Raw genomic sequence first — 24,879 nt, forward strand, 5'->3', positions numbered from 1 at the left:
TAAAGGGGATATTTGGCTCCTGGGAAGGCAGGGGGCTGCAGGGGTGGGGGGTCCGGCGCTGCCTCCCCAGAGCTGTGTACAGCCTCTCTGCTCCGCATTAAAATGCAAATGTGTGCCTGCCTGCTGGGAGCAGATAGCGGAACACCAAAAAGCAAGAGAATAAACAGAGGGCAGAGTGGGAGGGGAGCTGGGAGAGAGGCGTCTGCTTAATTATTTTCCCCTATTTCCTTTTCTTCTTCAATGAGATTTGGCCATCAGAGGGCCGTTCTGTCGCTGTATTTACGGGAGCTGAAGCAGTAAGCAGGAAAAGCACTGCTTTGGGGCTGGCTGAGTGCTGGGTCCCCTGCCACCGTATCATCACACCCATGCCAAAACACACTACTTTCCTGGATTTTGACCCCTGGATTTCACCTGGTGCCTCCCTGGCATGTTCCCTGCAGAGGAATTAGGGCCCAAACACCTTTGTGGTGAGCTGCTCTTGTTACGCTCCCATTGCCCAAAAGGATCTCTGGAGTACTGGTGTGTTCACGTGGGTGTACACATTATGTATAAGCATTCCTGCACCACTGCACCTAAGCAAAGCCCTTGGCACCAATCCACTAAGGGAATGCACATATGCGTATATATATAGATAGATAGACACATATTGTATATGCATGTATATATACATATGTATTTATAATGTATAAATACATACATATTTATGTCTCAGTAAATAGCTTCACCTATCTAGATTTTCCTCTCTTCGTTGAAAAGATGTCCTGAGCAGGGCTGTCACCATCCCCAGCAGGACAGGGGAACACTCCATTGGGAGGAGGTGGGGCAGAGCTCTTCCCCTCTCCCCTGCCCAACTCTGCCCCATGATGCAGGAATTGGGCACATTTCATTAAATAATTTTCTCACTTCTACCCTCTCCTTTTTCCTTTTTTCTTTTTTTTTTATTTTAAACAAATATTCATATATGTTAATTTAACAAGGAGGCTTGGCAGCTCCAGGCAGGAATTTGGCTGTATTAATTTTACTGCTTGGAATCTCTATCACTCAGCCAGACCTGGGTCCCTCCGATAACAGGGCACAGTAAAACAGGAGCACATCACCCACCTGGTCTTCAAGCACATCTTAATTTCCTCATATATATCTCTCTACAGAAGGATATGTATATTTAAAATCAGCATAGAGTTATCAGGAAAGTTTTAAGGCCACTCAGGGGAGAAATTTCCATAGTCCCAGAATGATAAACTCCTTCAAGAGCTTTTCAAGACACTGCACAGTGCTCCAGGGAAACTGAGGCACAGGGCTTGGCTGTGCCTTCACTTCTTTGATGGGGGCTATCGAGGCGGGGAGGATTTCTGAGGGGTGGCCCCAAATCCATAGCTTTAACCCCCATAACACTTGCTATTCCGATGGGTGTCAAAGCCAAGCGATGCCCCAGGACGGCGTATTTTGGTTTTGGCTTTTCATTTCCTTTGTGGTTGTGTTTTTTGTTGTTGGTTTGTTGGTTGTTTTTTTTTTTTTTAAAGTTTTTCTAGTCTTTTATTTAAGAAAAAAAAAAAATAGACACAGTGGTGGGTAACTTCCGATCCAGAAATAATCCGCTGCCAGCTGCTGCCTCCCCCTCCGCTGGGTGACCCCAACTGCTGGTACCCAGGTGGTCCCTCTGGGGTCAGCCTGTGTGAGGATGCTCTGCGATAGAGGGGGGATTTCAGGGCTGGGAGTGAGGTGGCCAGGGAGGTTATGGCAGTCAGAAGGCACCACGGAGGCTGAGCCTGGCTGTGGGAGTCCCCAGTGGGCTGGGACTGGGGGAAATGGGCTGGAAGTGGGCATGGGTGACCCCACCAGGCTGGGAGCTGGGTGGGCAATGCAAAAATCCAACAGCATCTCTCAGCCCAGTGCTGGGAGGGCAGGAATCAGCAGCCCTGGGACAGAGGCAGTCCTCGAGGGATGCTGTGATGGCAAACATTAATGTCACCCCACCGCATGGAGCAGGTGGTGAGCTCCAGGTTGGGGGCCAGGCTTTGCCCCCACTTTTACCCCACCCAACCCAACTGCTGTAGAATGACAAATCCCCACACCAGCTCTCACCTCCAAAACTCTGCAACCAGGTGCAGCAATTGTGCGACCCCCATGTACAGTGGATGGCTTTTGGGAACGTCTGCCCACCCCCTCCCTGTGGCGGGCTGGTGGGATGTTTCCCCTCCCCCAACCCCTGCACTGCAGGACCCACAGCATCATGTCATCCCATTTGCCATTGCACACACACAAGATCCATCCTCATCCATCTCCAGCCCCCAGCTTGCATCCCTCATGGACCCCGCTCACTGCAGATTTGGTGCCCCCACCCTGGGGACAAGCAGACGGCAAAGGGCAAGAAAATCAAAACAGCCCCCAGGGGTGCCTCTGCGCGGGGTGAGGAGGACGTGAGATGTGCGAAAGGGAACCTGCGAGAGAGCCCAACGTGGGTCTCGGGTCCCAGGAAGCAGCCAGTGTGGCGTGGCATGGCGTGGCACGGCGTGGCAGCCCCCTCCCCCCCCCCCCCCCATCCCCTCTGCCCCAGCATTAAGCGATCTCTTTGATCCTGCGGATGTAGTTGTGAAGCTCTTCGGGGTCTTGCAGCCCCATGTCCTGGCAGACCCACTCCAAGTCCTCCTCATCGGCGATGGGGATGGAGTTGTAAGCCAGCTCATCGGTGGGCAGCGTGGCGAAGGTGGTGAACTTCACCCGCTTCCGTTTGGAAGTGGGTGAGTTGAGGGGGTCCTCACTCTGATCCCGCGTGGAACCCCCCGAGGAACCGTCCCCACGGCCATGGACCTGGCTCTGCACGCTGGTCTGTGAGCTCCCACTGCTGTGGTGGTCCGCATGGCAGCAAGTCTGCACGTTTTCCAGGGGGTTCCCAGGGCTCTCAGGCTGTGGGGAGAGGTCACTGTGAGCCCGCAAAGGTTGCCCATTGCCCAGGAAGACCCAGTGGTGGGAGTGGTCCATGTTGGTCTGGCCCTCGGGTGGGATGCGTTTGTGCCGGTATTTCAACACAAAGACAATGCAGTTGATGAGGAAGACCAAGATGGCCAGACAGAAGACACCCAGAAGGGCATACATGCCTATCTCCAGGTCCGTCAGCCCCCGGGTCACTTGGACAAAGCCAGTGGGGATGGTGGGGAAGTCCTCTGTGGGGTGAGATGCACTGGGCATCCTATTGTCCTCGCTTGGCTCTGCTTTTCTCTCCACTTCTGCCCGCAGAGTGGTGCTTGGCCCCGTCTCCAGCCCCGGCCTGCTGGGAACGTGGTCATAGTCATAGGTTGGGTCCTCTTCGGAGCCAAAATGGACCCGCACGCTGGCCAGGGCTGTGAAGAGCACGCTCTTACGCTTGGTTTTCTGGCAGCTCTCACAGATGACCAGCTCAGCCCGCAGCAATTCCCCTGCACCTTCACTTTCTGCCACTACCAAGGGGAAGGCTCGGTCCTGGGTCACCGTCACCACCTTCTCATCCAGGCTGCTCACCACCAGATTGTAGTCCTTGGGGTCGTAGAGGGAGAGAGGGGCTGTGGTGCCATCGCTGTAGGAAATCCACAGGCTCAGGAGCGCTTCCTGTGGGACCAACACAGGCACCGGTTGCCCAGCACGATGCCAGTCCCACCCGCACCTCCATCTCCCCGTCCATCCCTTCTCCTTTGCATCCTTCCCCCATGCAATTCCTCTACCCATCCACCTCTTGATTTGTTTTATTCCTTCCAACCACCACCTAGCTTTTCTCTTTTGAGAAAGCGGAACCTCTACAAACAAGGTTCACCCCAAACCTCACCCCACAGAACCAGCAAGACCTCCACAAATCCCAAATCTCAGCCCTTGAAGCATGGCTACCAGAGCTGCAAACTCTATGAGATTTTATCCACACCTCCGTCCACAAGGACATGGACAAGAAAATTTCTGGTCTGTTTTGAGGTGGGAAGAGGATTTTGTAGATGCAGCCCCATCCCACCTCGAGTCCCCCCAAGCCTTGACCTCACCTGCTTGAGGAAGCTGAGGGTCTGCTGCGCAGCCGTGCGAGCAATGATAGTGTGGCTATTCCCAGGGCTGGGGTGGAGGGACAGCGAGAGGCTGGAGACCACCTGGGCCTTCAGGTCCGTGATGCTGACCTTCTCTTCTGCCACTGTCACCAGTGTCTCACCCAACACTGCCTCCATGAGCGGGGACACAACCTGCAGGGGACAAAGGGACCATCACCGCTCACCAACCTCAAGCCATATTGATGGAAAGGGGAAAGGTAACCAGGGGTACCTTAAAGAGTGTGGTGCCAGGCTCTCTGCCAGCCAACGTGAAGCTGTCCACCAGGTGGGCCACCCGTGCGTCATCCACGCGCATGAAGTCACTGACCAGGTCGGTGACCTCCACCAGCCAGTCGGGTCCCAGCATGGTGACCACCTGCCCCGTGCCCTCCGCCGCTGTGGTGTGGAACTGGGTGAAGACCTGCAGTGTGGCATGCTGGTACTGCAGGGCACAGCCCCGGCTCTGCTTCCGCTCCTCCTCATCCTCCTCATGCTCGCTGTCCCGCACTGACCTGTGGGACAGGGACAGGAGACAGGTAACAGGGCATAGGGAAGTGCATGGTGTTCCAAAGCAGGGGAAAAGCATGGTGGAGCCTGGCCAAAAATTGCCTGTTCAAGAGGTCTCCGAGGGCTTTAGCAGCACGTGAAAATGGGGTAGCCAAAATCTCAGCCCCCTAATCAGCTGAAAGGACAAGCTATCTCAAGTTGGAAGGGAGACCTGAAGGTCTGTAGATCTTGAAGCAGCATTAATTTGGAGCTTGGCTGCTCTTGGCCTTATCCACAGGAATTTTGGCTGTTTACATGGGTGAATGTTTCTCACTGGTCCCAGTGTTCAGCCATTCTCAATTGTGAAATTTTCCTCTTTCCATCCAAAGATGCAACCTGCGTCCATGACTTCCCACCTTTTCACTTCAGAAAACTCTGGTTCCACCATTTTTGACCCCTCTCACCCCCAATAAGAAGCTGAACATGGCCGCTAGACTTCTGCCATCTTCACCTTGCCTTCTCCAGCACTCCCGATGCCCCCTATCTTGGGGTCCTACTGGGGACGTCTCCCAGCCTATCGCTGCTTCCCTTGCCCTGGGGTAGCCCAAACACTGTGTCCTCAGCACCCACCTCCTGTCTGGCAGGATGGGCACCCTCCAGCCCTTCACTTGGCTCAGCCTTGAGTCTGAGAGCTCGATGTGCAGTGGCAGTTTGGGCACCCACACCGTCATCTCCAGTGGGGCAGAGAGGTGCTCGTAGGTGAAGGTGACCCGGGCACTCATGGAGCCCCGTGACTCCTTCCCGCTGACAAAGACGTAGTCACAGCTGCTGGAGACCTAGTGAGAGGGGAAAATGGGGAGGGTGTAATGGGACATCTGCCCCCGTATCTCACCCACGTACAGCTAGGGAGAGCAGGCAGCCAGCCACTGTAGGTATACCCACCAGTGCCTGCTGAGGAAGGGAATGCAGCCCCATGCCCATATCCATCCCCATCCCCGTACTTCCTGCTGACTCCAGAAAAAGCTTCCCACAGTCCATCAGAATCCTCACATTCAACCTCTCTCTCTCTCTCTCTTCCTCCTTTAATTCCCATTTATGCAAATGCCATTAGTTAAATTTGCTATAAAACAAATACTTCCTGTGGGGGCCACTTATTACCAACCAATCCAAGGCAATTAAGGAGCTAAGAGGATGCCACTACAGCACTGCAGTGAAGCAGAGCCAACAGCACCTTCTTCTTCTGGCCAGCAGGAAGGAGGCACCGGGCTGGGGACTCCCACTTCATGTCTGCAGCTTTCCCTGAGCCCAGCTCATGGGGTTTGCTCTGTGTCCACATACCAGAACTGCCTGAAAAGACAATCTCAGCTCTGGCAGGGCAGCATTTGAATAAAGATGAGCTCTTCGGTGAATCCTCCAGCTCTGGATATTGAGCCATTTATCACAATAAATATGATGGGATGCTGCTTGCATTATCTTTCCTAATAAATCCCCCCAGCATCTTGTCCTGGGGGCCACTTGTTCTTCTGTTGGTTGGAGGGGGCAGGGATATGGCAACAAAAAATAGCAGCACATCAGTCCTGTCCCGATGATGGACTGACTGCAGATTAGCTTTAAAATGAAGTGCACGCTTGTTGGGAGACACTTCCCGGATTTGCAGCAAGGCACTGGGAAGTGAGAGGATGAGGTCTGCCTGGGCTGAGAGCCAAGACACCAAGAGCTCCGGTCTGCACAGAGCTCCTCCCTTGGCACAGCCTCAAGTGTGGGATCAAGGGGATATGTCATCTCTCCCTGCACATCCCCCAGCATATGCACGGTGCCTGAGGTCACCACACAACCCTGGATGTTTCTCTCTGGGCAAAGCATGAGAAGATGCCCCATATCATGGGATCATTAGGGTTGGAAAGACCACAAAGCTCATCTATTCCAGCCATCAACCCATGCCTGTGCCCTCATAGAGGGGGACATTTCACACCCACACTCTGCCATCGGCCTTCATGGGTGGCTGTGGCACTTTCACTGCCATGTCATAGAATCACAGAATGACTTAGGTTGGAAGACCATCGATCTTCAGCCACCACGTCCTCCACATCCAAGACGCACTCCCTCCACATAACCATCACCACTACACCTCACACAGCATGGACAGAAGCAGCTCTTTCTCTCTCCTCGTCCCTCCTTATTGCTAAATTATTTACAGTAACAGATAGTGGATCTCACCATGTAAGCCCTGATTTATGTAACGGCTTTATAGCCCTGACACTGTAATCATAGTGCCCAATCTCAGCAGGAAACAGAGAGCCCCTTGGAAGCACATCACCAGCACAAACACAAAATAACTCAGCAAGGAATTGCGTGGGGCTGCGGATGGTGAGCAGGAGGAGAGCACGCAGGGCCGGAGGGCTGCTTTATGTATTATTCATCTCCGTTTGTGTGCATGTGTCTGCTCCCCCCAGGTCTGGGGACAGCATGTAAATAGATTTATGAGTCGAAAGGCAGCACATTAAACAGTTTAAGTGTCTTGGAGTCCATCCTGAAGTGTATTATTGCTCCAGTGTTTTATCACGCTGCGGAGGACCGTTCTCCATAAATTAGAGCCGGCGCTGTAAATTGCACTGATCGGGGTTTTGTTGGAGAGTTTGGGTAAACAGGTTGTGACACCAGCTCCCACAGGGCTGGTGGATCCCAGGGACCCACGGAGAGCACATCCCGACACCGAGGAGGCTGGGAGAAGGCACGATGTCTAGGGGTGGGTGGGCGGATGGATGGATGGGTATGGTGATGGAACAGTGCAGGCGGGTGGCTGGATGGATACATAGAATGATAGAAAAATATATACAGCTGAATGGGCATGGTGATGGACAAACAGGCACCCGTGGCTGGGTTTGAGGGCTGATACTGCCTTGTCAGCTGAGAGGTGCGTGGGCCATCATCACCATGGGAGCCAGCATGTGTTTTGTGCTCAGTGGAGCAGCCCTAACCCAGGCAGCCCCACTCTCCTGTGTCCCACTGTCCCCAGTGCTCAGCTTGACCCTCTCAGCTCACCCCAGCATTAAATCCCACGCAGGAGATGAACGTCACCCGGAGGCACAGGTGAAGACACTGATGAAAACATGTGGTTCACATTTCAAGGAGACAGTATTTTACCTTATCAGTGCTAAGTACTGCGATAACCCATAGTTATTGCTGCTGCCTGGTGCCAGCGTGCACAGCACCGCAGCAACCAATGGCCTTCAGTGGGGACGATGACAAAGTGCACTGTCCTTCTCTCCACAGAGAGGCACAAAGGGACTGAAACCACCAGAGAGGCTCCTGGGGCAGGAGATGGGAGTTATCCCTCCCTGCACCCACCTTGATGATGTCCTCATTGTTGGATTTGCACTCCACCATGGCTGAGACGTCCACGATGACACCGCTCAACTCAATTGCAATGACCTTCACAGGAATGGCCACAGTGCGGCCCGTCAGGATGGCTGTGTTGATGATTTCTGTGTCCTGGGGAGAAAAGGTGCAAAGGAGACAGTCATTGGAGGGCAGCCTGCTTTCTTGCTCCAGTCCTGGGGCTAGATTCTGCCTGGTCCCCCTCCTGCTCCAGCTCTGTAGTCCATACGTCCATTCATCCTACTACAGAGTGGGATGAATGGATGTATGGATTCTGCAGAAGGGAACATGAGGCAGATGGGCTAGTGAGACAGCCAGGAGTACAGCAGACAACATCCGCATCCATGTCTCCCTGTAAAATCCTCAAGGGACAATAAACTATCCCCACTACCAAACCAGAAGGCAGGAGCAAGTGCAAGCCCTCTTACCATGGCCAGGGGCACAATGGCCCGGATGTCCCTCTGGATGACTGTCAGCTCTGTCACCACCTTCTCCAGATCAGGCGGGGGGTTCCGGCCCCGGTAGTCGATGTGCCACATGATGCGGCGTGTCACCGACTGGCTGGTGAAGTTCTCCATCTCAAAATCCAGCTGCATTATCTCAGAGGAGGATTCTCCATCCCTGGCAGGGGATCAGAGGGGGATGAAGTGAGTTGGGTGCTCTGCACGGTCCCATGGAGTGATGCAGACCATCTCCAGTGGGTCCCTTCTCAGGGGTGCACGATAGAGGTGGTCACCAACATGATGCTCAGCCAAAATGCAGCTGTTCCTATGGAAGCCTACTCAAAAGGAAAGCATTTTCCCTGTAGATCCTCCAAAAGCCTTTTTGGAGCAGGAGGATGGATCGAGGCGGGGAATGCTGAAATAGTCCTGCTCTCATCTCAGCATGCAGCAGCCATCGGGAAGGCCCCATCAATATGTGGATGCTGGATGCAGCCAGTTTTTCTCTTATACATATACAATGAGTGAAAGGGATTCCTTGTAGCAGCACAATGAAGTCCAATGTCTTCTGCATCCACTCTGAGCACCACTGGCAGAGCAAAGCTATCTGAATCTGGGGAATGACTCAAGATGCAAATGGTGGAGTGCAAAATAGCCAGTATTGGCCATTATTACCCCAAAGCTCTGGGTGTGTTGGGTTCCCTCCAATCCCTGCTGCCCCTGAGGCAAAATGCTTCTGCTTACATGGCCCAGAGGGCAACATGGCTTTGAGTCATTCATCATTTCCATTACGTTAATATTTGATCGAGTTGTTTGTCTAAAAGGTGATTGTAATCACTTTAAATTCATCTCCTGTCTCTAACCTTTCAAGGCTGATTTGAGTCAGCAGCAGAAGCAGAGGGGGGCTGGGGAAGGGGAGGGGAGATGGAACCCTCCATGCCTGCAGTGCATGGCTCCTGGGTGGCCCCATGGTGGGCACAGGGCTGTTCCTGCAGTGGGCAGGGTGGCTTGTGACCATGGGGATATACCAGTGTCAGCTACGGGATCTGATGTCTCTTTGCTACAGACACATTTCGCATCTTCAAGCACAGCTTGAGAGCATCAGCTTGCTCTAACACACCTCCTGGAGGCATTTCCCTCCCTGTTCCCAGTGACATCAGGTAATGGAGATGTCACCACCAGGGAACAATTCAGCAGGTCACAGTCCTTCCTGCTGATGACTTTGATCCAGTGTCCAGCCCCCACCCTTGCAGTTCAAGGATGCCCCACAGTCCCCCTGTGCTCCAGGGCCAGTCCCACATCTCCCCTTCCCACAGCAGCCTCTGGGTTTTAACTCATCTTTGTGCATCTTTAGTCTTCCTGATCATTTTCCACTCCATCCACTAGATTCTCCTTGGCCAACTCAAGCCTTTCATCACCCAACCCTGGATCACGAGGAAAGGGCATCATCTGTGTGCCCAGCATGGAAGAACATCTCTGTCCAGCCCAGGTGGTGTCTAGGTTCATGCTCCCCATCCAGTATTCATCCATGACCTTGGGGATCAGAGACCTTACCTGGGGAATGCTCCCCTTCCTTCCCAGAGGGATTAGGGTTAGGTTCAGAACAACCAATAAAGAGCTGCTACCATCCATGGCATTGTAACTTTTGCAAAAATTAAAGTACTTCCACCTCCAGCTGAAGGATCCTTTGTACCTTCACAATAACACCCCAAAACCCCCCATATGCACCCACCAGCATCTGAAGCAGCCGGATAAATACCAGCTGAGAGTTGGGGATGCAGCAGCAAAAAGGTGCCATGACCCAGGACACACCCAACCACACCACCCTGCACCCCACACCAGGTGTTCAAGACTCGTGGAGATGTGGAACTGAAAAACATGGTTTAGTGGGTATGGTGGGGATGGGTTGGTGGTTACCTGGGCCCGGAGCCCTCCACCCTGGCCACGTCGACAGTGGCCGTGGAGTGTTTGCCACCCGTCAGCAGCTCCGAGCTCACCAGCCACTGCGCGCTCCTCGACTTGGTGCTGAGCAGGTTGACTCCTTTCTTGGCCTTCACCCTGCAGAGAGCCACGATCAGGGCAGGGTCCCATATCCCTGTACACCCCCTGTCATATTCACCACTCTGCTATGGGTGCAGAGGGATTGTTCATCCCAAATTCCAACTTGGATCTCAGAGACATCATCCATAGTGAAGATGTCACTGCTCCACCCAAACCGGCCAGAACAACCAATCCCTGCCAATGGAGATGGGTCATGGAATCAGGACCCTACCTGAGGGTGAAGTGCTCCACTGTGGAGTTGGACATCAGGTAGAGGAGGATGCTCAGCACCTCGCCTGGCTTCAGCGGCCGATCAGGCAGGCGGATGAAGACATTGCCATCCAGCCGGTGCTCCTGCATGGGCTGTGCAGGGGGTGGCTGCAGGAGGCTGACACTACCGATGCGCAACAGTGGGTGCTGCGTGGGACCCTCAGTCCTTGCCCCTCCGGTGCCTCGACGAGGGGATGACGCCGACGTGTCCCCAAGGCACTGTCCAGCCCCATCGGGGGCGTGAAGAGTGTAGTAGAGCTCGACTTGTTGGCTCTCACCTGGCACCTCCATGCCATCGGGACCCTTCCTGCGGCCCAGTGGCACAGCAGCAGGCCGGAACCAGGCGTGAGGCAGCTCAGCCTGCACCAGGCAGGTGGCCAGGCTGCCCCGCAGCCGGCACGAGCTCTTGATCTCACGGGCATCACGGAAGGCATGAAGCCTGACGCAGGGCAACCGATCGGTGACGTCAAAATCATCCCAATCCCGACCGGCCACGTAGAAGAGCACTTGGACCACAGGCTGGTTGGCCACCAACCGGGGTTGGATGATGAAGGCGCGCACCTTCCAGTTGACTGTGAGGTGGTTGGAGACTTCCAGGGTGCTGGAAGGCTGCAGGTGCTCCTTGGGTAGCACCAACCCTGTACTAAAGGGTCCCAGGGTGACGTTGAGCACGGGCAGCTCCTTGGTCTGGAAGACGACAAAGGGCTCGGCTCGTTGCAGAGGGTTGCTGCTGTTGGCCGAGGGGCTGGCCCCCACCTCTTTGAGGAAGAAGGCCAAGCGGGTGTTGGACAGGCGGTAGCTCACGGGCAGCATTGCAGCACCAGGGGTCTCAGAGGGCTCAGGGCTGGGGGCTGGCCCCTTGGCCTGGGCTGTGAAGGGGATGGAGAGAGCGTTTAGTGTGTGACATTCAACTCCGAGCTACCGTAGTAAGGATGAGGTGCTGCAGCCCCAGAGTATCCAGCAAGGGCAGCAAGAGTTGAGATCAGTTTCACTCCTGCTAACCACCCCACAACCTCAGGGATCTCTGTGCTTCCCAGTGAGACCTCCAGCCTTTGGCATGGGATGGAGCATCCAGTGCTTACTACACTAAGCCCAGCTGCTTGGGCAGCATCTGCATCTCCCATCCAGAACTCACCAGCCCTCGTGCCGCAGCCCCACACCGCAGATGTCTCAAGGAAGACATCTCAAGGTCTTCTCATCTGCATCTGCCAGCAATTCCCAGGATGCCTCCCCTCCCTGCAGCTCCCCGTCGCACAGCAAGCAGCCCTGGAGCTGATTGCAGCCATTCCCCAGAGGCTTCAGCCTCCACCACTGACACCCAAATTACAAGTGGTGAAAGGCTCCGATGTGACAGCTCAGCACCTGACTGGGGGCTTCTGATGGTTGATTTTGCTGGGGGTTGCCAAATCTATCACCCCTACCCCTGTTTTCTACCCAGGGAGCATGGATACCCAGGCAGGGTTCTACCAGCTGGAGCATCAATGTGGTTGCACCCACACAGCTGTGGGATTGCTGTCGCTTAAAGCTCTACCTCAGTTTCTCCTGGTGATGCAGCAGAGGGGATGCTGGTCCCAAAATGCAAAGGCAATTTGCATGCTGGTTCCTGCAGCACGTGGCTCAGCAAGACCCTGTAACCCAGCCAAGATCTAACTGCTGCAGGGGTTAACAGCTTAGGAAGGCTCTTAACAGGATTAGCACTGATAGGGGTACCAATGGCATCCACAGCTGTGTCACCCAGGATGCAGCTTGTCCCACCCCCAGGGCCAGGCATGATGCTGGGGACACACCAGTGGCACCACTGGAAATGCCACTGTGCTGGCTGCGGCACAGCCCTGCTCTGTGCAGCTACAGCTGCTCCTGCAATTCACTGCTTATTTTCCAAGCCATGAGACTGTTTGGTGAAAAGCGAAGATGTGAAAAGATTCCCAAACCAGAATTACACTGGGATAACCACACAAATGTCCACAGGAATGAATGAGGCGTGGAGAGCCAGGCAAAAAGCTGAAGCTTGACACTGAATCACTGAAACTGTAATTGTTATCTTAAAAATCGACGGTGTTTGGAGAATACTTAGATCGCTCCACAAAGAAAATCCACCCTAAGGCCTGCTCCCCTCAGGGGACCCCACCAGCACCAGGGGACATGGGTGACCATGCTGATGGGACGGTGGCGTGACACCGAGTCCTGCACCACGCACAGATCCCAGTGCCATGGAGGATGAGCTGGGCTGGAGATTAACGCTGTGGTCATGATTAGTGAGGCACAGGCAGATTGCTGGCACCCTGAGATGCTATTTCCTTCCGCAGACAAAATGCATTTAAACGATGCTATAATCTGTCGCCAGGAGGGGGACGAGACGGGTGCTTCCGTTCCTTGGCTATAAACAAACAAGACCCTGGCAGGGTCCGGCCAGCCACATCCAGCCCAGGGCAAATAGCAGCCCAGAGCATTTGTTCCTGCAGCCCTTGCACCAAATAGGGACAGAGCACGGGGTGAGGGAAGGGGCAAGGAAGGACATGGGAGCAAGACAGACACGAGTGGAGAGGGATAGTGGATCCAGGGGGAAGAATGGAGAATGGACAGAAAGGATGGAAGAAGGGTGGAAGGAAAGAAGGAAGGCTAAGGGGAATGGAGGAAGGACAGGTGGAAGGGAGAGTGGGTGGAAGGAAGGGTGGATAGGTGGGAGGAAGGGAAGAAGGAAGGGAGGGAGGGAGGAAAGCCCAGCAGCTCAGTTGACTCAGCCCGTGCAGACAGCGCCAGCCCAGTGCCCCGGGAGAGAGGGTGGTTCCTGTGCCCCCCACTCCTGGCTCAATTTAGGGAGACAGATGGGTTAATCTCTGGCCTCAGACTCTGCTCTGCACCGGCCCGCTGCAGTTAACAGGATTTGCAGCGCCTGACCTGCATTCCCGATTTTATTAGGCTGGCGCAGGGAGGACCATATGGTTCTTCCACCCTTGCAGCTCAGCACCACGAGCAAAAAGCAGGCTCTGACCAGCTCAGGGACTGCCTGGGCACCATGGACGGAGGACCCCCCAGCCCCATAGCAGGATATCTGCATCCACATCCTTCCCAGCTCCCTCCTCCCTCTGTGGCAAACCAGAGTGGACTGTGATCCACAGCAGGGAGAGAGGGCAGAGAGGGAGGCAGAAACACAGAACTGGTCATGACCCCCTCCCCCCAAGCAGCCACATCTGCTGGCCAGATGTGTCCCACGTCGCTGCAGCCATGCAGCCAGATGGGCCACCGGGCCGGCAGCGGGGGCACGTGGGGACAGCAGAGCAGGACACAGTGTGGCAGCACCCACTGGCCCACAATGAAGTCAACAAGAGTCCCCCAGGCCAGGAGGGATCGTTGCTTCTGTGGGTCTCCAGTGCTGAAAGATCCCCTAACCCCATAGAGCAACCCAACCCCATCATCATTTGCTTGAGGCTGCTGGGGTCAGGCAGATGGACACACGGGATGAAAGGCTGATGGTCAGACTGGCTGTGGTTGTGGCTTCTCAGCCCCTCCATCCCTGCTCCCTCCAACTGTCCCAAGGCTGAAGAGCCTCCCCCTCCTCCTCCTCCTCCACTTCCCCTTATCTAGCACTGATATCCTGCATTGAGCTTCAGCTTAGCTCCAGCCCCAGCTGTTTGCCATAGGGATCGCTTTAGCCACGCTCCAGGGGGGAACTTGATCCCGGCTTATCCTATGGGATATGGCAGGGGGCTCAAAGCACATATATCCCCATTTAACAGGGGAAAAGCAGATAGAAAACACAGGAAAATGAAATAGGGCTGTTGCTGGGGGCTGTGGCCCAGTCTGTTTCAACACAGCCCAGCTCCATGATGCAATGGCTGGGGTCGACACTGCGATCAAAGCTCCTAGCAGATGGCTTCATGCTGGCTTGAAGTCTGCTGGTGCTTCTTGGAGTTTCTGGTCACCCAAGGGGACAAAAAGGCTGATGGGGTACAATTAGTGCTCAAAGACCCCAAAGATGAGCCCTGAGACGCTGTGCAGCCCAACCCCTAAGGCACAGCCGTTATCTCTAAAGTTCCAAGAGGATGGTCCCACTATAAGGCCACCAGAACAGATGTCCCACCTCAAAGCCAGCAGTACCCAGTTCAAGCTTTGGAGCCCTCAAAATCAAAGTCTTGCAAAGTCAGCACCCACAGTCCACTCTTTGCCCCCATGGCCATTATGGCCAACCACAAAGGATGCTCATGAGCAATAAATACCAGGGGTGTCCCAACATCCAGATGCTCCAGCCAGAGGCAGAGCCAGCTCCCAGATGAGTCTCTCACCCATAGAATCATTAAGGTTGGAAAAGACCACTAAGATAACTCATCCATCCTGGGACCACGCGTCCCCTTTCACCCCCAGATCAGAGCACTGATCCCACCACACTATGCTTTCATGCAAGCAGAGTGTGCAGCTCCAAACAGCGGGAGAACAAACAAACAAAAACAATAAAAATGGGAAACGGAGTCTTCCGCCTCCATACAAACCTCAAGGGTTCAGCCCTGACAGTGCTACAATTGGCCACAGCCTCAAGCATCCCATTCCTGTGTCTGGGAAATTCGGATTTTGGGGAGGGTCACAGGACAGCAGGACCCCCCACTCTGCACCGTAGCACAGCACAGATTGGGAAATCTCTCCCAGCAATGAGACAAGAGCTGAAATGGGAATCCCAGCCCTCACGAGGAACTCAGAAATGCTTCCCATCAGCTGGAGCCTTGGAAATTGTTTTCGGCAACATGAAAGACAACAAGATCCCCGGCGCAGTGCGAGCTTCCATCTCCAGCGTTAGCTAATTGGAACTCAATTAAGTGAATAATTGTTACAAATGTACAGTCACCTCCCCCGGCACACAGCAGGGAGATGGCCAGCAGGAGGCTGTGGCAGCAAGGGGACACAAGTCCCTTGGCCACCCCAGTCCCCAGCTCTGCCCCATAGCAGCAATGGGGTTGAGAAGCCCCACGATAAGAAGGAGCACAGTGCTCGTCCCAAAAGGGTGACCTCGTTCAGCCCAGGGTAGGGGTTAGCAGGTAATGTAAACTGAGTCTTCCTATGGGTGGCAGTGGTGGATTTTCCAGTGTCTACTAAAGGACTGTGCGGGCACTGGTTGACTCTCTTGTTTTTTAGGGCTCTAGAAGGGAAGGATGGAGATATGGTTACCTGGGGGCATCTTTGGAAATCTCCCACCCAGTACTCAGCTGGGGATGCCCCTTCCCACCCCCACTCCCCTGTGAGAGCATTGTGGCTGATGAAAGGGTACAGCAGACTCCCCCCTACTCCAGCCCAGCACTGTGGCAAGAAGCAACCCAGCAGGATGCACATTGGGTGCCCCAGGCTGCAGTGCTGAGCCCTGCATTTCCCCCAGGAAACTAATCAAAGGGGAGGGGGGAAGAAACCCAAAGGAATAAATAAATATGGCCTAAATGGGATGTGCCGTGCACAGTCACAGCCTGCTATAAATCCTGGGTGCAGGCAAGGCTTTTACGTGGCAGCTACTTTAGAGCAATTTCCACAAATCATGCCAGGGGACAGGTCGGGGGCTGAGAAGGAGAGGGCCTTAGCGGAGGAGGAAGAAAAATGGAGAAATGAATTAAAAGGCAGTGGGAAAATATAATAATCATAATAAAAAGGATGAGGGAGTGCCTGAGCATGAATGCCCACAGGAACACCCAGGGTCTGCGTAATGCAGTGGGGCAGGGGGATGGGGCACAAGCTTCAAGCAGGATGGGGTCCAGCACAGAAAAGAAATCTGGAGACCAGAGAGGCAATCCCAAATGCTGAACTTCTGTTGGTCCTGCGAGGAAAAGAGCAGAACCTGCTGCAGTAACTTGCAGGGCTGGGAAGCGAAAGCAGCTGAGATCTCAGGCAGAGAGATTAAAAAAATCAAGCACGGCAAATGTTGCACAGCAGCGAAGGGAAAACGCTGCCCAGCGGGAGCTGGTGGCTTCATCAGGGAGGAAAAGAAAACTGCTGTGATTGCAGCATCCTCCTGGGATGGAGCACAGCAAGCTGTGGGTTCTCGACCCAGACAGCAACAAGTGGAACAGCAGCCTGGGAAAGTAGTGAGAGCATCAGTGCAAGGAGCAGCCACTGCTGCACAAACCGGGGGCTTCTGGGGGAGAGGCAACGGCCAACAAATCCCCACACTTGGGGGCATCCCAGGCCACCATCAAATTTGTCTGGAGGACCCCAGTTCACAAGAAAACTGAGCTCGAAGCAGTGCTTCCTATGGCAGGAAGCACCCGGAGCTGCCTCCTCCTGCAGCAGTGCCCTATTGGCGGTGCACTCCCTGCTGTACACCCATCCCAAAGGCACCCAGCCCTGGCGCCGTGCAGTCCCCCGGTGAGAGAGCCGCTGCCTCCCCCCTCCCAGGGGGCAGCTCGTTAGCAGAGCCCTGTATTTAATAATAAAGGATGCCAATTAGATTAGCGAGAGTGACCTTTTCCAGACGGATGGGATGGGATGCTCGTGCAGCAGCCGTGATGAGTGCTGGACGGGAAGGGAATACACTGGTTCATCCTGCCACCCCACTGAGTTGTTGTGCTTTCAGGAGCCAAAATTCAGTTTGCACCATGCCAAACCCCCTTCCATCTCACTGCATTTCCCAGGTTAAGGACACATCCTAATGGCCATGGGGCAGGGGACAGGCAGGTGGCTGCTCTGTGCCTGTTAAATATCAGGAGATGCTCTGCTGGAGGCAGGGGTTTTTTAGTGAGAGGATGGGGGAGGAGGGACCCCAGCAGCTGGCCATGAGGGGAATTAAACCAGTGAAATGAACCACAGATCCAGGTTCCTAGAAGTGCTGAGCAACGTCCAGGTGTGGGACTGCTGCTGCCCCATGAGCTGCCTCCATTTCCAGCAGTAGAACCTTGGTCCTAAATCACTGGGGCAACCAGGCACCTACATGCAGAGCAGTGCAGAGCCCCATCCAAGGGCACCAAGGCACCCGAAGCATCTTTAAGCAAATTGCTTCGATACTCAGCCAAAAAGGCCCCACTTGTTGCTGGGCTGTCAAACAGCAGGGGCAACAGTTCAACCCCAAACTCAAACCTGAAATTCAAGGGGAAGAAAAGGTGAACAGGGAATAGCTGGGGTCACGCAAGGGCAGCTTGGAACCAAAGCCTGGAGTTGGGTCTGGGGTGACTGTTTTCTGCCTGGTTCAGCTCTGCTCAGGGACCAGATTTCTCCAAGGAACAGGGGCACCAAGGTCCTGCCGTTCCCTGCTTGCTCCGGGTGCTCAGGGACTGTGCACAGGACCCATTCAATGAGCAAACATCAGCTGCGTTTTCCCCATTTCAACAGCGAGTTATGGCATATCTCCACCTGCTGGTCTGAAATATCCCAAAGGTGGGGATGCTCCGAGCCCACATAGGAACAGGAGGCGGCGTGTCCCCTCCTGAGGTTGGGGTACATCCTTCACCCTCAGCCCCACACATGGGACTCGGCCACAGTGGGAATTATAGGGTGGGAGATGCAGGGAGATCAGCACGGCCCCAACCCTATCGCCAAAGGGATGGAGACACATGTCCCCCCCACCGATTAACACCACATCCCCATGCCCAGTGAGAGGGGAAAGCGAGGCACGCAGAGGAGACAGGGCTCAGCAAGCAGCAGGGAGAGCACATGGTGTCCTACCCCAAACCCTCAGCAGAAGCACAACACCAGTGAATCCCCACCATGCTGCAACCCCAAAGGGATCCTCCAGCTTTGAGCTGCTGGCTCCGTCCCTCCAGAAAACCCTCATGCAGCCCCAGGGCCGCCCCGATCTGGGATGTGGGATGCCAAAATCCCCATTCTAGCAGCCACTGGTTGGGAGAGTGCAGAAAAGCAGGGCTCCCGAAGTGGGAGGGAACACCAAGGGGTGAGGCTGTCACTGAGGTATTAAAAACAACAAGAAATAATCATTATAAAGGAAATAAAAAATAAATTCTTTGCCAAGAGAGAAGGGCTCCGCATGGCCGTGCGCTGACCCCAGCGGCCATCCCAAGCATCCCACAAGGCTGGGGGAATGAGGAGACTTCAGCTGCCCCTTCTGGCTCCCCATAAGAGCCTTATTTGTCCTGGAAAGGCCACAGAAGCCACAAAACAAGCCCTAAGTGTTGGCTGGTGTCTTGCAGGGATCCCAGCACCCTAAACAGCAGCCCTGGCTTGGGGTCCTCTTGGTCCCTTAGGGCCACCAAGGGGCTATGTGTGCCCAGTGCACTGGTCCTAGGAGCAACAGGGGGTTCAGGGACCCCCAGCAGGGGATGGGGAGAAGGGACTGCATCATGTGGGCAAGGGAAACGTGGGTGCAGGAGATTTCCCATCGCAGAGCGTTCCTCTGGCAGCGGGGCTGACAGCTGCCTGCAGTGTGGGGAAGCCAGATCCAGACGTCTGAATCTCATAAAGGCAAATTCAAGAGGGAGGACAAGCACGTTTCCCCGCTGGCTGCCCATCCCATACCTGTTGTTCCCTCAAAAAGCAGAGTGCAGGGGCTCCGAGCCCACTTCTGGGGTACCAGGGGTTGGGGGAGGTGGGGGGGGAAGTAGCACACAGAGGTGCTGGGTGAAGTTGTGGGGTCAGCAAGGCAAAGCTGTGCTGCAGGTGCTGCACTGGGATCCTTTGGGGAGGGCTAAAGGGAAAAATAATAACCCCTGCCTGCTCCCGGCAGCACTGTCAGTGTCCCCCCTCCCTCATTATTATTTTCGCTCCCCAGGAGCCCCAGGGGCTGCAGATGCTCTGAAAAGCCCCAGAGAGCTCTGTCCGTGGGATGCTGGGACACGATCCAGACACCCCGAGCCCACAAGTTGGGGCACGCTCAGCACCTCCAATTTCCAGCAGCCCCCCACTTTCTGTAGCTTTGCCCTGTGCATTTGCAGGAGTTACCTTTATGGGAAAACCGTCCAAAAAGAGCCACATCTTAATAAATCCCCCTGCCACCCCCCCCGGCAGTAGGTTCCCCCATTCCCAGGGCTGTCACTGGGGCAGGCCGGGATGTCACCAGCAGGCACAGCACGGGGTGAGGGCTGCAATTTGAATGCAACACAGGGAAAGCGAGATCAGGCAGTACCCCCAGCCTCCCTCCAAGGGAGCAGCTGGGAGCCTCCACCCCAAAATGCACGAATCCGAGGGAGGGAGGAGGCTGCACCCCATCGCTGCACCCCTGCTCTACACGATGGCACAGAGGTGGCTCTCATCACCCAACTCGGTGCAGGATGCAAAGTATCCCCTGGCCAAGTCGGGGGGGGGGGGGGGGGGGAGGAAGAGGGTGGCACCCTGCTCTGCATCAGGGAAGCAATGGGTAGGGAAGGCTGAGGGGGGGGCAGGGAGATGTATCTCCTTTGCGCTCCCCACCCCAGCCCCAGCAAACAGCCCATTAGCAGTGCACAGAAGCACAATCTGTCATTTTATTAAGCCGGGAATAAAGTCTTAATCTTCACCCATTTCCTCGGGGGGTTGGGGGGGGGCGCGGGGAGGCACAGGTTGTAGGGGAGGTGGGGGCTGTTGGAATGCAGGGGGCAGAGGGGCAGTGGCTGCTGAGATGGGGGGCAGAGAGGGGAGAAAACCTCCCCAGGGGTGCAGACACACGAACATAAACACACGTTTGTGCCCCCCCCCCCTCTCCCCGCGCCGGCAGCACTCACCGGGAAGCAGCAGCGAGCAGAGGCAGCAGAGCAGAGCAGCCGGCCAGGGGAGCATCTTCTCCGGAGAGCCCATGGTGAGGCGTCGGTGGGGGGGACAGCGATAGGAGGGCGGGGGGCAGCCAGGTCCTGAGCCCCCCCTTCCACCCCCGCTTAAAAAAGAATAATTAAAAAAATCCAAACCAAGCATCAAAAAACCCGCAGAAATCCCCTAAATCCAACCACGTGCGAACCGGCGGCAGCAGCCAAGGGTGGGATTGGGGGTGGGGGGGACAGAAGGGAAGGGGGGGACTCTGCGCCCCCCCCTCAGCTCAGAGCACAGAGCACCCCATCCCCGGCCCCCCCACCCCTTCTTGCCGCAGCCCCCCCAGAGCCTGCGGGGGGCTCCGAACCGGGGGTGGTCCCCCTCGCTTCTTCCTCTTTCTTCCTCCTCTTCTTCCTCTTCAGGATCCAGGGGGGAGAAGAGCACGTGGACCCCCTCCCCCGAAGAAAAAATCAAAGCAAATCAAAGCTGTGCCGCTGAAGGATGATGCTGCAGGGCTAGCGAGTCGCCGGCCCCCCCAACGCACAATAAAAATAAGATAGATAGATAGATAAAATCTCCAAATCTCAGCCTTCCAGAAAAGAAAATTGGAATCAAAGCTCTCCCCCGCGAGAAAATAAGAGAAGGCGATAATAAGGATGATTTAAAAAAGAAGAAGAAAAACACTGAAAAGCAAGAGGGTGAATAATTAATCCGAGGCAGATGCAATCAATTGATCAGCGGTGGCGGAGTCCCCGCATCCGAAGGCAAAGTTTGGGGGGAGCGGAGCCGGGGGGGTCGGGGCTGAGATCGGGGGGACTCAGCCATGGGCGTGCAGGGGGGGGTCCTGCTTCTCCCCCTCCGAGTTAAAGAGACGGGGGTGCCCCGCTGGTAAAGAAAAATAATAAAGAGGGGAGCGGGAATCGTGCAGGAGTTTGGGGGGGCTCTGCACTTCTCCCCCCTCCCGGCCCCCGTGGCCGCTCGGCCGGAGCCGCATCGGGCTCCGGTGGGTGCCAGCGGGGGGAGGTGCCTTCCTCTTCCCCCTCCTCCTCCTCCTCTTCCTCCTCCCCCTCCTTGGGCGAAGGGGTGGGAGTAGAGCGGAGTCCCGCTCCTGCTGCTGTGCTGCGTTGCGCTGCTCTGCAGCCCCCGATCCCCCAACCCCATTCACCCAGCAGCCTCCCAGCCGAACCCCCCCACCCCAGTGTGCAATGGGGAAGCTGCGAAGCCCTCCCCTCCCTGTTGTCTGGGGGAGTGAGGGCATCCCACCACCCCGGGGTGGAGAGGACCTTCTGGGTTTGAGTGCAAACCCCCCAATGTCCCCCGTGGCTGAAGGATCCCCCTGTTTCCTTCTGCCTCTGCACTGGGAGCAGTTCCCATAGGGTTCGGAGATGCTGGCAGCACAGCTGGGCAGGGATTACCCTCATCCCGGTGGGGAAAATGGGGCTTGGGGGAACACATCCAAGGAACAAGCTATGCCCGGCTGAAATGTTCAGGGGCCCCAAAATGAGGGCAGGGAGCAGCTCCTCCATCCCCACACCCCATTCCCAGACCCCAGAGTATCAGCAGGAGGTGGTGCTGAGCTTGGAGCATGGAAACCCCACCATCTCCCACTCCTTCCCCATCCTCTCGGCATTGGTGTAGTGCTGGAGCTGCACAGACCGTTCACCGTTCTCTCCATCACACCCCCACGCTGTGACCCCTCCCCTCCTGTCCCCTCCTGCACATTTCCCAACCCCCTCCCGCCCTCCCCTCCCCCCACCAGGTGCTCCCATCCTTCCTCCTCCACCACCACATATTTCCCCATCTCCCTTCATCCGGAAGTACTGGCTGGCACACTCATCCTGGAAGCCTCATTTATAGTGGAAGTGTGTAAGACATCTCCATTAATGCCAAAATAATTCACAGCAATTAATGGGGTTGATCTTGAGCTGTGACAGAAGCCAAAGATGCCCCCACAAAGGGCCCCATGGTCGCATTGGTGGGCGCAGTGGGGGGAGGACAGCCCTGGGACAGCCCCCACACCTTTGGGTGCTCTGGGATGGGCTTTCTTGAGAGATAATATGGGGCAATCCTGTGCTGGAGCCACGGGTGGTGAGCTCTGCCTCCAAACCCACCACCCAAACCATGCCAGGAGGGCAAAGCTTCATCCTCAGCATCCTCAAAACACAGCCTCGTTGCACCACTTGTTTTCATACAAATCCCATGATTTATAACCCAATCTCCTGAGTGCTTTGGGGAGGGGAGGGCTGACTCACAGGTTCTTGTCCCCAGGGATAGAGAAGGGAAGCGGTGGCACTGCTGTGATTCATCCCTCCTTGCCTGGCACGGGGCAATGGGGCACAGCCTCAGTTTCCCTGCACCCGGAGCTGGGAACAAGAGGCAAAGTGTGCAGGAGCAGGCAGCTGCGATCCCCCTGCCCCAGGCAAAGACCAGACTTAAGGATGCATCAGATCAGTGGACATCTCATCCTTGATGCTTTCCAGACCATGCTCCCAATGCCAAACCCATCCGAAATCGGGAGCAAACCCCAAGCAAAGGCATTTCTGAAAGCACCCACTCGGGACAGCCCGGCTCTCCCCGTTAATCCCCACCCAGTGTTTCACCTGCTGATAATCCTGGGGCAGCACTAATCACTGGGATAACAGTGGCTGCCTGACACTAATCGCCCAATCCGGCCCTAATCCCTGTGGGAGCAGCAGAGGTGTCACACGGGGTCGGCACTGGGCACGGGGCTGACAGCCCACCCTCCTTTTGGGGGCTTTAAGAGAAAAGCAAACGGCTCAATGCTGGGTGTGGACCTGAGGGACACCACGGGCTGTTCATATACTGACCCCCCAAAGCTGATATAGTGCCCAAAAATAGAACAACAACAACAACAATAAAACGAGCTCAACGAGGAAGAGGAAACTCTCCCATTTTCCAAAGATTTGAAATAAAGATTAATGCAGAGAAGTTCCTCGCCCCGAAGAAGCTCTTTGCAAAGTGGCCGTAGTGCTCTTGCCCGTCCCCGTAACTAATTCTGCATGGATGTGGAATGGATGAGCCTGGAACATGATTAAAAATATATATCAATTCCCTCCCCTTCATCGCAGCGCCCGAAATACATTTATATCATCCAGCTTTCCTTATATAGTTCTGATAATGACATAAATATAGAAATCCCGTAATTGCCATAAATTCATTTTATGTTATTATTTCTAAAGGGGGAAAAGAAAAATCCTTTCATTGTAACTCATCGTCCAGCTGCTTTGCTCAGGGTGTTTGTGTCACTGCAGTGCTCCTTGCATGCACCCATGGCTCTGTCCTGCTCCTCGTCCCCATGTCCTGGTGAGCCTTGACTTACTGATCTTGGAGGTCTTTTCCAGCCTTAATGATTGTATGGTTTAGTGGGCACAGAATCATAGAATCACCAAGGTTGGAAAAGGCATGGTGGTGAGGGGTTGATGGTGGATAATCTCTTTTAGAGGTCTTTTCCAGCCTTGATAGTTCTGATAGAGTGATCTCACCCGATTAAGCAGAGGGTGTGATGTTCCTCCAGGCTTTGTCCATGAAGGGTTGGGAAGTGGGGAAGAAGGCTGTTAGTAGTGGCATCACTCAGAATCACTGAGTCACCAAGGTTTGAAAAGACCCCACAGCTCCCCAGGTCCAACCCCATCCCACCCCACCACGCCTGCTGACCACAGCTCTCAGTGCCACATCCCCAGGGTTCTGGAACACCTCCAGGGACGGTGACCCCATCACTCCCTGGGCAGCTGTGCCACCACATCGCTGCTCTTTGGGAGAATAAAATTGTTCCCAATATCCAACCACAACCTCCCCTTGTGCAACAGCTGCAAGGACAGCAGGTCTGGAGCCCCACAGCCAGCCAGTTGGTTTGGCTTCAGGCACCCCAAACACTGTAACGATACATTAGGTATCAGATGCAATATTTATAATATTAAAATGAATATTTTAATAGCTTACAAATGTAATGGAAGGGCGAGTCAAAGCAGTAGCACCAAGCCATTTCAGTGTGGTGAGATAAAAATGTTTCATTTCACTTTTACTGTTTGGATTTGTCTTTGCCTCAACTTTTACGTTCTATTAAAATATTAATTTTGGACTATATCGTAGGCCTTTAATATTTTATCTGGTGTAACAAATTGGCATTACCAACGTTGCTTGGGCTCCGTGTGGGGGAATGAAAACGGCCCCATGAGCTGAAAACCCCATGGAGCGACTGCTGCAAAAGGCATCATCTCAATAGGCCAGCACTGATTTATTCCCCTTTCCTTCCAAAAATTGTTACCCAGTGGGGCAATTTCGGCACAGGCAAGCCACCAGCACGTGGCTCAGTGCCATTTATCCGTACAGGCAGCTCAGCATCCACACAGAAAACCCTGACTGCCGCATTTCCCCAGCGCCGGGGATACACACACCTAATTATGGCAGCAACAGAGGAGGGGGTGGTTATCTTGGCAGCCGGGAAGGACAGCAATAGCAATTCTTTTCTTTCCTTGCTGTTTGCTTTTTTGGTTGTTTTCTTTCCCCTGAAGACAATCCTCTGTAGAGATTTGGGGGAGTATTTGGCCACGTTGAGTTACGAA

At 54.8% G+C, this 24,879-nt stretch overlaps 1 protein-coding gene across 1 annotated transcript; it reads right to left on the reverse strand.

Annotated features, from left to right (window-relative positions):
- Positions 1–822: 822 nt before the first annotated feature.
- On the reverse strand, positions 823–20,351 carry TMEM132E (transmembrane protein 132E). Its single transcript, XM_065731810.1, has 9 exons — positions 20,275–20,351; positions 10,617–11,523; positions 10,262–10,402; positions 8,333–8,525; positions 7,875–8,018; positions 5,157–5,362; positions 4,273–4,552; positions 4,002–4,193; positions 823–3,582 (listed from the first exon to the last, which is right to left on the reverse strand). Exons 1-9 carry the CDS (start codon positions 20,345–20,347, stop codon positions 2,557–2,559), a joined length of 3,162 nt encoding a protein of 1,053 aa, XP_065587882.1. The 5' UTR covers positions 20,348–20,351; the 3' UTR covers positions 823–2,556.
- Between the last annotated feature and the right edge of the window lie 4,528 nt (positions 20,352–24,879).

The sequence above is a fragment of the Cyrtonyx montezumae genome, unplaced genomic scaffold (genome assembly GCF_038088225.1).
Source record: "Cyrtonyx montezumae isolate F1298 unplaced genomic scaffold, pur_monq_1.0 scaffold_15, whole genome shotgun sequence".
Lineage (NCBI taxonomy): Eukaryota > Metazoa > Chordata > Aves > Galliformes > Odontophoridae > Cyrtonyx > Cyrtonyx montezumae.

Bases quoted from the DNA above. Each gene is read 5' to 3' on its own strand.
- TMEM132E (XM_065731810.1), bottom strand. From the start codon at position 20,347: ATGGGCTCTCCGGAGAAGATGCTCCCCTGGCCGGCTGCTCTGCTCTGC. The intron at 8,526-10,261 runs GTAACCACCAAC...ATCCCCTGCCAG, and splicing joins GTGGAGGGCTCCGGGCCCAG to GGATGGAGAATCCTCCTCTG. The intron at 3,583-4,001 runs GTGAGGTCAAGG...TTGGTCCCACAG, and splicing joins CCCTCAGCTTCCTCAAGCAG to GAAGCGCTCCTGAGCCTGTG.